The sequence below is a fragment of the Habropoda laboriosa genome, unplaced genomic scaffold (genome assembly GCF_001263275.1).
Source record: "Habropoda laboriosa isolate 0110345459 unplaced genomic scaffold, ASM126327v1 scaffold212, whole genome shotgun sequence".
Lineage (NCBI taxonomy): Eukaryota > Metazoa > Arthropoda > Insecta > Hymenoptera > Apidae > Habropoda > Habropoda laboriosa.
In genome coordinates, this window is record NW_017100509.1 from 3,486,305 (window position 1) to 3,499,251 (window position 12,947).

The window sequence follows — 12,947 nt, forward strand, 5'->3', positions numbered from 1 at the left end:
CTTATTTCACTCGAAATTTTAAACAATTAATAGGGTTATAGAAAAATCTATTGATGGTAAATGACAAGAATTGTAAATATTTCTTAATTTGTTTAGTGAACTAATTTAATATATTACTTAATGCACGTACTTTGTTCTTTATTTACATAACAATGTACAAAACTGTTGTTAGACGTAAATAAGCCAGAAACTTATGATGTCATTTATTAAAATGTCAAATCGTAACTCACTATACAAACTGTAACAGTTCGAGGTTGTTAAACTCATTTCAGGAAGTACTAATTACAACTTTCCCCTTTGATAACTGAAGAATCACTTCTCAAGATTAGGAAACGAGAATATTTTTTAATTTATTTTTTATTTAATTTTGTAAAAATTCCCTATCTATCCATGGAAGTTTTCGACTTACGCTTGGTATTACTGATAACAAAAACCAATGATGATTCTAGTTTAACATGGTTTTGCAATCATAAAAGAATATTTAGCAAAAATGTGTAAAATAGATATTAATTCAAGCTGATTAAAGAATATATCTTTATAACATACAATCTTAAGTAACATAAATGTTATAATTTTTAAAATATTAAAATATCGTAAGAGTAAATTTTGCAAATTGATGTATATTAAATAAAGTTATTAGCCAAATTTGTTTTTAATAAATTTGTTATAATTATAACACAAAATAATACATCGTATAAGTTAAAATATAATTCATTTATTGTACGTACGAATTCATAATTGTATGAATATATGTATTGCGCGATCTCTTAACCGTTGTCATAACTATTGGAAAGAATTATAACTTTTCAAAAATATACTCTTGAAAAAAATAAGAATAGTTTAATAACTATTATTATATAGAACAATAAAATGGTTATATGCGTAAGGAATTTTGTTTCACCACTATCACGATCGATTATAACAAATTTTACATCGGTTCGCCAAATGAATGCTGCAGTTAAAGCAGATTCTGTAAAATCCTTATTATACAAAGAATATGGAGAACCTGTAGATGTATTACATGTTACAACACAAGCTATTAATCAACCAGAAAATAATCAGGTAATTAAATTGAAAAAAATATATAACATAGTATGATAAAAAAAATTATTTAAATTATTCTTTATAAAGGTTTCTGTAAAATGGTTGTTAGCACCGGTTAATCCAGCAGACATAAACACAATACAAGGTAAATATCCAAGTAAACCACCTTTACCAGCTATTCCAGGAAATGAAGGAGTAGGTGAAATAATAGCTGTTGGATCTAATGTAAAAGATTTAAATATCGGTGACAGAGTTGTACCAAATGGTGCAAACTTAGGAACATGGAGAACACATGCAACTTACAATTCAGAAGAACTTATGAAGGTATAAAAAATATTGTTCAAATTTTTTGAAGTCTATATATGAGAAGATTATAAACATTAACATTAACATGACTTTTGTTAAAAACATAGATTCCAAAAGATGTGGGTACCATAGAAGCTAGTATGTTAAATGTAAATCCATGTACTGCATATAGAATGCTTAAAGATTTTGTAGCTTTGAAACCTGGAGATACTGTAATCCAAAATGGTGGAAATTCAGCAGTTGGACAAATTGTTATACAATTATGCAAAATATGGAATTACAAGTCTGTCAGTGTTGTCAGAGAGAGGCCAAACATACAAAAATTAAAGGTATAGAAAAGTTAAAAAGGTAAATTTTTATTTCTGCTTATTGATAAAAATCTTTGCAGGATCATTTGACAAACTTGGGTGCAGATGAAATCCTTACTGAAAATGAAATAAGGAAAACTCAAATTTTTAAAAGTAAAAAGTTACCTTCACCAAAATTAGCTCTTAATTGTATATGTGGACAAAATGCATTAGAAGTTCTGAGACATTTAGCACATGGAGGTATTATGGTAACTTATGGTGGTATGTCTAGAGAGCCTTTGACAGTTCCAACTTCTGCACTTATTTTTAAGGTACTTCAATTAAAATTCATAAAATAATATACATCATAATTATTATAATTAAATCATAATTAAGTCAGTGATATTTATTAATAACCTAAAATATTAAATAGGATATAACTTTAAAAGGATTTTGGATGACGGCATGGACGAAAACAAATATAAATTCGAAAGAACGTGAAAACATGTTCATTGAATTAGGAACATTGTTTAAAGACAAAAAATTAAAAGCTCCTCCACATAAGTTAGTTCCATTCTGTCAATATCAGGAAGCTGTTGCAAATGCACTTAGTACTGATGGTCGAACTGGAGTGAAGTACATTTTGGATATGACTAAATCTTAGAACAAATTATTTATAAATAATGGTTTCTGAATAAAACTGCTGCATTTTCCGTATATTTAGTACTTTTTACATGTACGAAAAATAATTATTAGTATGTTTATTACACTATCAGAAATATTAATTCTGTAGTCCGTTTTTAAATAAAACTTTTAAATTAATAAGAAATTGCGATTTATTATTAAATGTTCTGTATATATAATATATTATCGTGTCATGTCTCACGGATTTTTCGAAACTTTCCCCGATATCAGACTCATTATACTTAATAAATAAAGCCACCCTCATATTCTTTATTAAGTTAAATTGCTTTAAGTGTAATACATAGAAAGGCTGTGACCTCAGGTGCTATACTGTTCCCAAAATTCAAGTGAAACAGAGAGAAAAGGAAAAAGGTTTAATAATTCTATTAGAGTACTAGTTCAGATTCAGAATGAGCTCTGTGAGATCGAGTTGTAATAGTCCCTTTTGAATGTTCTATTAATCCAGGAATGATTATATAATAATTAAGTATACAGTACACATAGTTAATGTTAAGCCACTTCAATCAAGGCTGTCCCTGGATTCCTTGTACCTACTGATGATAAAACAGTTACCAAGTCGTCCATGTACTCTCGTCTCACATCCTGCTGTTATATACCAATGTCAGCCAGATACAGAGTTGTTCACTACTAACAAAATATGCAAAACTCTATTCGTAAACTTTGACTTTGGGGCTGCTTGTTCAAAATTTCCAAAAAAATGAATTGAAAAAATAGTTTTCATTACAGTATACTATTTTTTAAATTATTAAAAGTACCTGTACAATGTTTTTTTGTATAGTCCTAATGAGACGAAAATATATTAGGTGACCTATCTTAGGTGGGACACTGAGTAATTATAAAGAAAATGTATAAGAAATTTTTAGTTACATTACGGTGTAATCTAAAAATAAAATTATTCCGTTTTGTCTAAAAGTTCCAACAAATTCATGCTGCGTTTTAATCCTTCATGATTATCCTCAAAAAGATCTGCACATATATTGTCGAGTTTCATTTTATAATTCTCATTAAATTTCGTTTTTTCGTATTTTGTAACTGTCGTATCACTTTGATCATCTTCTTTAAAATCAGAATTTTCCTTTTTTATGTTTTCGTTATCATTATCGTCATTTGAAAATAAATTTAAAGTAAAAGGTCGCTGATACGAAGTTTCTTCGGTTCCAAGTTGAACAGCTAACATACGGAGTTCTGCTTTTGTACCACAATCTTTTATGTAATTATCATTTTCCTGTTCAGCGGCTAGCTTTGATATACCATATGATACTGAATACCTGCATATTTTTTCATACACTTCATTTTTAGCAAAATTTAAAAGGGTTCAACTTACATATTTTTATGTACTTACATATTTTTGCCAAGTATTGTCTCGCGTTCTCCAAAATGTTTTACAGGACCATCACATAATTTCGTGCCAGACAAACGAACTTTATTTTCTTCGTATTTTTCATCATATTTATGGTGTGTTAAATTAAAACTACCATCATCATTTTGTAATCCAAGTCTAAGAAGAATAGATACTCTCACACAATATGTCTCTAACTCATTCAAACAATCATTTCTGGCATTCCAGACCTCTTCAAAAGTTAAAGAACCATAAAACTGTAGAAGTGTCAGTAAATTATTTTTGCAAATTCAACATAAATAAATAATTTAATCAATGAGCAAAGTACTTACATCTGTCACCATCCCATGTACCAACTCAACACATTGTTGAGCATTTGGATTGCTAACCATATCACACATTGCATCTATATGGTTTAATGTTAATAGTACAACTTCTACAGGACCAGTAGCTGCAGTTAACTGATACTTAACCATCATAATCATTAAGTCAAACAATTTATTCATACTATTTTTATCAAGTTTCATTATCGATGATAGTACAGCACATTCTAAATTAGACCGTAAGACAGATATTTCAGTCAAAGGTTTTTCTTCAAATATAGAAGACAGTATTTTAGGATTAAGTAAAGCGGCAGTTACATCGTCCAGTACTAAAAATGGAGTAAACGTCAATGAAATATAAACTATATATAAAAAACTACGATTTTTACGATATAAATTAGTAATATACTGCATATCTTATTTTATAATGTTACACTAGCCTTGTATAGTTTTATCAACACTTATCCTTTGTGCTTTCAATCTTTGTCGCAAAACATACAACATTTCACCACCCATGTTTAAATAGAGTATTGGCGTTGCATATAACGACATTCTTTTCTTTAATTGTTCACTGTTCACCTCTATTTTCAAATATAAGGTACTTTTATTGTTTTAACATACGTATGACTTTCAGTGCGAAGTTTACCGATACCGTTGTCCTAGCGACAAAAGTGTACATAAAATTAATTGACGTGGTAGAGTTAAACGAGACTGCGCGATATTTTGATATTTTGCAGCCGTGGACAACCGTCCTTTTAGTATTAAGTACATTACATTATGCAACAAAGGTGCGTTCCAACCTTTGGTAAGTACATGAATAACAATGAAAGAATAAGATGTTACGTTAATAATTCATGTAAAAACTGTAGATCTGTAAATCTAACTATAGATTTAAAAATAGATATAATAAAAAAATAATGATTTTAAGTAATGACGTTTAATTCGCTTACTTTCAGTCTAAAATTAATAATACAAACTATTGAATGAAAGACGTGTTATAATTTTTGTTTTTATTATATAATTTGTTCAAAAACATTTTTTAAGTTAAGTAAAAAAAATGATATTTGCATTTTACATTGAACAAATATTAAGTACTTAATTGTAATAATCGCTCTTGTAACAGTACTAAATAACAATAACATTAATTGTTTATAAAATAATACAAGTGGACGGTTATATGTAACAAAAGATATTGTGTTCCGCACTTTTATAAAATATCTTAAATCTAAGTTCAAAATTGGCTTAGTTACATGGAACGGTTTAAATTGTAGAAAGAATGTAATAGCCCTATTGTTTCAGTGTTTTCTTCATCATTTACGCATTTGTAATATATGGAGTTTCATTTCAAAAAATATGCCATACGTATTTATCAGTCTAAAATTAATCTATAGTACGTGCCGTTGCACAGACTTGATGTTCATATATTTTGTTTTATCATTTTACTATGTTTTATTTATTTTAAGTACAATTTTGCTTATGATTCAATTGATATCAATGAAATTGTTATTGTATTTATAGTTTACTAATGAACATATTAATTCAATGATAAAGATAATATTGAAAATAAAAAAATTTAATAATACAGAGTTTTCACATCATTGTAAACGCTTTTTAAGTAAATATGAACGTGTACAAAAGCATTTGTTAAAAAAGCAAAACAAGCATTTAGTGGTGTTCAGTAACAGTTTTAAAATTATTAAAAGTACTGCTTAAAAATTTGCAAGTACCCAGTACGCATACACGTGCAACTACGTAATATTTTATTTGATAAATTATTGCATATGGAAAAGATCAAATTTTTACAGATATCTAACGTAAATAGAATATGTTACTTAACTTAAGTTATCTAAGATTTTTTTTAAATATCTAATTCAGCATAAATTCATGTTTGATTGTATGCTTTATATACAAATTATAATTCAAATATGTTATATCATGTAATTTATAGAAAGTCTTTGAAAACATAACAATCCTGTAAGATTTAGATCAAACTGCTATAAAGAACTATGTAAAATACAACTCCATTTATATTTATGAAAATCACAAATAACATTATACCAGAATTAATATGTAACATTAAAAAATACTGCATTCAACATGTTAATAAGTCGTCAATGCAATAAATATCAAATTTATTTTAAAGAATGCAAAATGCATTACTTTTGATTTTTACATTAGCTACTTAAAGTACATACATAAACATATTGAGTATACTCGCATACTGTATGTTGCATCCGAATAATTGAGTTAAAATTTCATATTTTACTCCTTGGGGAAATATCACAATTGTTTCTAATTTTATATATATTCTCTCCAAAACCTGGATGAAACTATGCCTTTCATTTTAGTTACACAATGATTATCATAATATTTAGGAATTTCTTGAAACATGTTTTTAAAAGAAATCTTTTTATTTCGAGAAAATATTGAAGTTATTTGCAGTTTAACTTATAAATTGTACGTCCAAGTACCTTTTGCAGACTGAATGTAGCGAAGGGGAACCATCGAGTTTCTAACGTCGGGACTTTTTGACCTTCTTACACAATCTTGACTTAAAACCCTGCATCCTGGACTTAAAGTTAGACCACTGAAACTACCACGGGGGATGCTGTCACTACTTGCCACCCTTCTCACATCATTAGCTTTCTTCTCTTCATAGTTGTCAACTACTGACATTAAATTATCCGGTACAGAGTCTCTAAGCTTATATGCACATTGATTATTTCCAAAATATCTTGAACTCGGATGGATAGACATATTTTTTGGGCTTCGCATCGAACAAATTTCGGTACATCCATTGCGTCGAATTTGACGTTTGTCAGCGTTGTCATCGACTGAATGTCGATCGTATGTATGATGATCAAGATTACAATTTGCATCGTTGTCAACACATTGGCAAGGAATTATCGTACTGTCAAGAGAATCAGAAAATTCTGGACTTGGGATCGAAGAAACACTGCCCATATGAGAAAAGGCAACCGTCCTCTGAGTATTTTGAGGACGGTGTCAGAAACATCATTCTTCTAATTCATCCATTCGATTTCTAACAGCCATTTCTACCACTTCTAAACTTGGGTAATCAAGCTCCTTAACTAAGCATAACACAGCTGATAATATGTTGGAATTCTAAAATTAAAATATATAATATTCGTTATTTTTTAATTAAATTTCAAAATTTTTAATTAAAGTAACATAAAACGTACTCTCGTAACGGGTCTCCTGTGATAATGAAATTGTGACCTGCACTTTTCTTTGTCAGTATGTCTTACCCATCCAGGAGCTTGATTTGAATCATCCTGTAGTGTTAGAAAATTTCATTTCATTAGTTCTGATTTATATAATTTGTGCAATATTCATAATAGAATCAATAACAGTTCTAATTCTAACCCTCTCCATATTATGATGGACTGCCATTCGTCTTGATTGAGCTGGTGGTTGTTGTTGCTCTTCATAATCTGACTTTATCCTGTGGTCATGATGTTCTTCATATTCAGATTTCAATCTATTATCATAATCATAATTGTTTCTTTCTATACGCCTATCATCTACAGATTCATTCATAGAATACTGTGTTCTTGGAGATGTTGGTGCATATGGACGCTGTGCCGTATCGTTATTACTATATTCCGCATAAGTTCTTCTTTCATCATAATCACCATTATGTCTCGAAATTGCAGGACGATCATCATATTCCTAAAAATAATTTTAACACAAAAAGTTTGTTGACTTTCCTTTTAGCAATAGTACTATATACTTATATATAATTTTCTTGAGATTTAAAAAGATATTACAAAATTAATTTACACTCAGTTTGTTTATGGTTAATTTGTTTTTAATAACAAAACTGATAATTGAGCGGTTTGTTTCTAGTGAACCACTCAACACAATTAGTTACTTAAAGCTTAAATCTAAACTATCTCCATAGACTATAGCTGTTTGTAGTATGAAAAAATTTCACAACAAAAATATTCTTATACTTAGACAATTTTCCACACTATTAAGAACAATAGAGATATTTTAGATTTCAAACTTAGATAAACTAGTGTATGCTACACATATATGACAGATAAAGCACTCTACATATCTTTTACATTTTCTTTACTATATTTTATTTCTTCTCTACATGCTAAAAAAAGTACTTAAAATTATAGTAATGCCACTAACTGATTAATTGCAAGTAATACATAAGTTTAATCAATGAACACAAGGACTATCAAGGTAGTTCTAGAAACAAATTACTACACTGCACAAACATTGTGCACTCTATAAAATGTACCTTGATTATTTCAATAGTATTAGTGGCCACATTTTCACTGACGTCGCGCGACTCTGTACGTACAGTATCATCTTTGCTTTGATTCTTTGACTGTCCATTCTGTAGCTGTCAGTATATAATTGCAGATAAAAGGAGCAATAATATAAACATGCTTATTCATTAAATATTAATTTAGTTATTTTGCTCAACAATATTACTAAGAGAAAAACGTAATTATAACTCTATATTTAGCGCAAAAATAAAAAGCACTCCGTTAAGAACTCAAATACATAGAATAATTAATTTTTTTTACATTTTCATTACACATATAAATATATTTATATAAATATTTTTGCATGCAAAATGAACAATCAGTTGCCTTACCTCATATGCATATTGATTATTTTGAGAATAATGATGGGATGGTGATGCATTATAGTTTGCATTTCTGTGATCAGGATCATGATACTCTTCTTGAGTATGCTGTGTTTCTTCTAAGCTTCTCTGTAAATAAATATTCATATAAAAATATAAATTCATTATGTTGAATAAACATATTCAGTTATATATAATTGTTTCAATATAATGAAATATGCGACCTTTGCAACAGAATACTTATAAATGTACTATAAAATTAGTTAAAACAAAATTGTAGTAAAAAACATGAACAGTTGAAACTTTACAGTACCTGATCACTTGATGAACTATATCTTCGATGCCGTATCCCTTCGGTTTCTTCAATATATTCAGTAGTAATATCCTAATTGTATAAATGTTATTCAAATGTTAGGAGATTTGTTAAAAATATGTTAACATATTATCATGCTTTTTACATAAACTTAGTGTAGCATGATTAAATAAAATCATAAGATAAAATTTAGATTATGCTAAGTTCAATTAATAATACATACACAACATACATGATTAACAACACTAAGATTTTAATTTAGATATTCTATAATAAAATAATTAATGATGATTTATATCAATATACAGTAAAACATAATTTTATAAGTAGTCTTACTTCTGGACTAACTGTGTCTGATTGTGGTGGGGAGGCATCCATCTCAAGAGGATGAACCAATATACGACCTCTTGTCAATGCAGTTTGCACTTCTTCAGGTGATACTATTTTATCATCAAGATTTTGTAGATTTGGTAAAGCTCTTAAAACTGCTAATCGATATCTAGAAATCAAATTAATGACTTAAAAAAAGCCCATTGAAATAATTATAAAATTATTTTATGCATACCCTTCTTTCTCAGCACAAGGATTTTCACCAAGCCATAAATTTCTTAAATTTGGTAAACCTTGAAGATAACAAACTTCATTCAAATCTTTAATATTATTCTTTCTAACAAATAAATCTTGAAGACTTAAGCAGTATTGAAAATCAGCAAGGGTACTGATATTGTTAACACTGAAAACAAATTAATTTTAAGATAATTTACGACAAATTTGAAATACAAAATAATATTAATATAAATATTTCTACTGCTATTTATGCATAGAAATGTTTATAATAAACTTTAATTACATTTTTTATGTAATATTACAATTTTTAGAAAATGTGTTACTAAACAATACATTTAATCAATTATTAAAAATTATACTTCTTATGTATAAATTTCAAATGTATATTTCAATAAAGTTGTCTCATTATAAAGCCAATTACATAATAAATATAAGTTATTTACATGTTATACATATGTGGGTATTTAAAAATAAAGTCAAAAGATATAAAACCAGTTTTAATATAAAATTCTGAAGTAGAAAGTTACATCCTTATCAATGTACACAAGCTTACTTACATTAGATGAAATGTAATTACCTTATATAAATAATGGCATACATAAATGAGGTGAAACTTTTACACATTGGATGTGTTTAATAGAGACCCTATATTATTTTATTCTATTATTGCATTTCATTTTATAATGTTATAGACTTAAAATAACATATATTGTCAATATGAAATGATTAAACATGAAAATATATTATCATTTTATAAGAAACTTATATGTATTTATTTATATCATAGTCATTTAATTTTTCTTTAGAAATATTGAAATGTATTACAATGAATTCAAAATGTGTAGGTAGAACAACTTCTGAAGTTGTGGGTTGTGCCTATGATCTTGAGGTTTATATAAACCTGTTTATAATAGGACTCCATTAAAGTTTCAGTAATATTAAAAGTTATAAACAACTGAGATCATTACTATAAGCAATATAATGGCAACCATTAATTTTCTTATATGATTAATAGTAATTTTCAAACATTTCTATACATAAATAAATAATAGATAGTAACATAACTAGTTTTTATAAATTACCTTAATGATAATACTTCCACATTTTTCATTTTCCTTAAAATGCTTACATCAGTTAATTCTGTGCCCCTAAATTAACAATGTGTTAATTTAAATATCCAACTTAGTTATACAATTATAAATATTTTTTTAGAATTCTTATAACAGATTAAAAAATTTATTTTGTAGAAACAAATTCATTTTCGATATTACAGTCTAAATACAAGAAAATGTGTAATTAAACATTTTCATAACTTAAATTTATTTCATTTAACATTTTATAATTAGACAATTCGAAACAAAAATATCTCATCTGCTACATGTGCAAAATTTTTGTTCTGTATTACTAAATCTAACAATCTAGGACACTTAAGAATTACCACAAAGAAATGAAATAAGAAATGTCAAAACATAATGATTTAATTATTGAGACAATCTATTTTCCAATTAGAACACGATACAAAATTGTAAATCGTACAGTTACACCTTTTGTAAAAAAAACGTAGTACTTTGCATATGTCATTTTAATGCAGTCATGTATAAATATTGTTAAGTAATAATAGAATAAATAACAACACATTTAAAAATTGTTATATCCTTGTAAATACTTACCAACAATTAAGCTTCTTTACCGCAGAAAAATCGGACATTCGTGTCCGAGCCACGACCATTTCTTCTGTTAATTTCACCATAATGGAATTCACATAAAAGTAGTCCCAAATAAAATAATCAGAAAAAGTTTTGCGGATATTAGAAATAATTACAAAAAAATACGATTCGGATCATTACGACAAATTTCTGAACTGTAAATCAAAGACGCAACTAAAACCCATCGCCATGATGGTGTGCTGTCGACTGGTTAAAAAATATGGTATATATCAAGCTTTCACACTTGAACGTTCTCCACAAAATACGCATGTGTAATACGAACTATCTAACTAATGCTACATAGATGTGTTACGTCCTCTGATCTTCCCGCGAAGAAAAAAAATATAACTAGGCGAGAACCAACCGGCCCGTGCCATGAGACGTGAACGAATAAAGATCAGAAACTATTTTGTCCACGCAACCCGTACGTCTGCGTCTGACGATATTCTCTTTCAGTCTGCACACCACAAATTCCACAATGGTTTCTCTCCTTCGTATGGAACAAGCAAATGTAGTGAAACTCTTACCTTCAGTGGTTTATTTTAACGAACGCCTGCAGGTTCAACGTGGGCCGTGGGTTGCAGGTCGGTAGAATACCTGTCGCCGATAATGTACCGGCTGTAACGTAAAAACTAGAACCACAGCGTCGTCGATGAGGAAGGCGGCGCCAATGTAATGATCTACCTGTTTGATATGAATTAAACGCGACGAGTCGCTTTATTGCCTGATAATTAAATATAAGGTAGAATTATGTCATTTAGTTCACTATGAGTTGTAAGTACATAGGTAAATGCGTTAAATAGAGAGGATGGATTCACATGAGAGTCGCAGAGTGTGGACTTCATGGTTCGTTCGCATGAGTTGCAGAATCTGGACGTCACAATATCAGTCCGAGTCGCGTGGAACAGGGTTCGTCTGCATCAGCCCTACTGAGTCTAACAGATGGAGCCGAGACGAAACACTTCTATCTTTCTTCAAACCTAGGTGTGTCTCCTCTCTCTGAACAGTGGCTGAACGTGCGAGTCGGTAGGCCGGAGATGGGGCAAGATCCCAATGTGCGCGCTCCTGTAGGAGAGTCCCTTGATATTTCATCGAGAAAGACCTAGGACGTGACAAAATACACAACACACTATAATTTCTTACAGCGTAGTAATAGTTTCAAATGCTTTTTGAACACATTCCACTCTACATTATCTTTTTTATTCCTAGCTTTTCAACATAATTTGCTGGGGAAATTGTTCCCGCCTCAAGTATGCACCCTCTTCGTTTTATTGTAGTTTAAGAATTGAAGTTTCCTAAAATCAAAAGCGCACTCGCGGTGAAAGAATGTTGATAATACCTATATGATAACACGTGTCAGAACGTATAAGGAAGCAAAAATAAAGGTCTAATAATTATTTAATTTCTGCCAAAGTGCTTATGACGCCTGACATTAAGAAAATGCAGAAAGTTGGAAAATTGAATTCTTCGATTGATATCATTCCGTTACAAGGATCTAGTGGAGATTACAAGTCGAAAACAATGAATAATAAATATAAAGTTGATTCCTCTCATAGATATTTGCGGGATCAATTATTAATTTCACGTGTACAAACGGTAATTTGGTTATTTTGATATATTTAGAATTCGTTTGTTTAACCGACTATCTAAAATTGCCGTCTTTTACATTTTGCACTTTGCGCGGTAAATTTATACATTATCTTTAAAAATATACGATGTAACAACTT

General features: G+C 29.0%; 5 protein-coding genes across 5 annotated transcripts in view; 2 read left to right on the forward strand and 3 right to left on the reverse strand.

Moving 5' to 3' along the window:
* Positions 1-2,619, reverse strand: part of LOC108576218 (solute carrier family 12 member 9) — a 6,608-nt gene extending 3,989 nt beyond the window's left edge. Inside the window, 1 exon segment of the mRNA XM_017939172.1 lies at positions 2,600-2,619. The gene's annotated coding sequence lies outside the window, so the exon portion shown is untranslated.
* LOC108576219 (probable trans-2-enoyl-CoA reductase, mitochondrial) lies at positions 871-2,301 on the forward strand. The gene is made up of 5 exons (XM_017939173.1): positions 871-1,062; positions 1,132-1,368; positions 1,458-1,679; positions 1,739-1,969; positions 2,071-2,301. Exons 1-5 carry the CDS (start codon positions 871-873, stop codon positions 2,299-2,301), a joined length of 1,113 nt encoding a protein of 370 aa, XP_017794662.1.
* A 615-nt stretch (positions 2,620-3,234) lies between the features above and the next one.
* Positions 3,235-4,595, reverse strand: LOC108576265 (protein OSCP1). The gene is made up of 4 exons (XM_017939224.1): positions 4,445-4,595; positions 4,014-4,333; positions 3,685-3,938; positions 3,235-3,610 (listed from the first exon to the last, which is right to left on the reverse strand). Exons 1-4 carry the CDS (start codon positions 4,554-4,556, stop codon positions 3,235-3,237), a joined length of 1,062 nt encoding a protein of 353 aa, XP_017794713.1. The 5' UTR covers positions 4,557-4,595.
* A 2,424-nt stretch (positions 4,596-7,019) lies between these two features.
* On the reverse strand, positions 7,020-11,417 carry LOC108576240. The gene is made up of 10 exons (XM_017939199.1): positions 11,185-11,417; positions 10,597-10,662; positions 9,513-9,680; positions 9,284-9,446; positions 8,948-9,019; positions 8,644-8,763; positions 8,281-8,385; positions 7,392-7,697; positions 7,208-7,300; positions 7,020-7,130 (listed from the first exon to the last, which is right to left on the reverse strand). The coding sequence occupies exons 1-10, from the start codon at positions 11,262-11,264 to the stop codon at positions 7,020-7,022; spliced, it is 1,284 nt and encodes a 427-aa protein (XP_017794688.1). The 5' UTR covers positions 11,265-11,417.
* A 1,222-nt stretch (positions 11,418-12,639) lies between these two features.
* Positions 12,640-12,947, forward strand: part of LOC108576230 (nuclear valosin-containing protein-like) — a 4,670-nt gene continuing 4,362 nt past the window's right edge. Inside the window, exon 1 of the mRNA XM_017939184.1 lies at positions 12,640-12,816. Coding sequence (XP_017794673.1) covers positions 12,640-12,816 — 177 coding nt within the window. The remainder of the gene's footprint in view (positions 12,817-12,947) is intronic.

What these genes read in the sequence shown, in the direction of transcription:
- LOC108576240 (XM_017939199.1), bottom strand. Translation starts at nt 11,264, where the DNA reads ATGGTGAAATTAACAGAAGAAATGGTCGTGGCTCGGACACGAATGTCC. An exon ending in CCTTGTGCTGAGAAAGAAGG is followed by an intron (nt 9,447 to 9,512) that starts GTATGCATAAAA and finishes TTTGATTTCTAG; the next exon opens with ATATCGATTAGCAGTTTTAA. An exon ending in ATAGTTCATCAAGTGATCAG is followed by an intron (nt 8,764 to 8,947) that starts GTACTGTAAAGT and finishes ATTTATTTACAG; the next exon opens with AGAAGCTTAGAAGAAACACA.
- LOC108576265 (XM_017939224.1), bottom strand. Translation starts at nt 4,556, where the DNA reads ATGTCGTTATATGCAACGCCAATACTCTATTTAAACATGGGTGGTGAA. An exon ending in TGTTGATAAAACTATACAAG is followed by an intron (nt 4,334 to 4,444) that starts GCTAGTGTAACA and finishes CTCCATTTTTAG; the next exon opens with TACTGGACGATGTAACTGCC. An exon ending in TACATGGGATGGTGACAGAT is followed by an intron (nt 3,939 to 4,013) that starts GTAAGTACTTTG and finishes ACACTTCTACAG; the next exon opens with TTTTATGGTTCTTTAACTTT.
- LOC108576219 (XM_017939173.1), top strand. Translation starts at nt 871, where the DNA reads ATGGTTATATGCGTAAGGAATTTTGTTTCACCACTATCACGATCGATT. An exon ending in ATCAACCAGAAAATAATCAG is followed by an intron (nt 1,063 to 1,131) that starts GTAATTAAATTG and finishes TTCTTTATAAAG; the next exon opens with GTTTCTGTAAAATGGTTGTT. An exon ending in CAAACATACAAAAATTAAAG is followed by an intron (nt 1,680 to 1,738) that starts GTATAGAAAAGT and finishes AAATCTTTGCAG; the next exon opens with GATCATTTGACAAACTTGGG.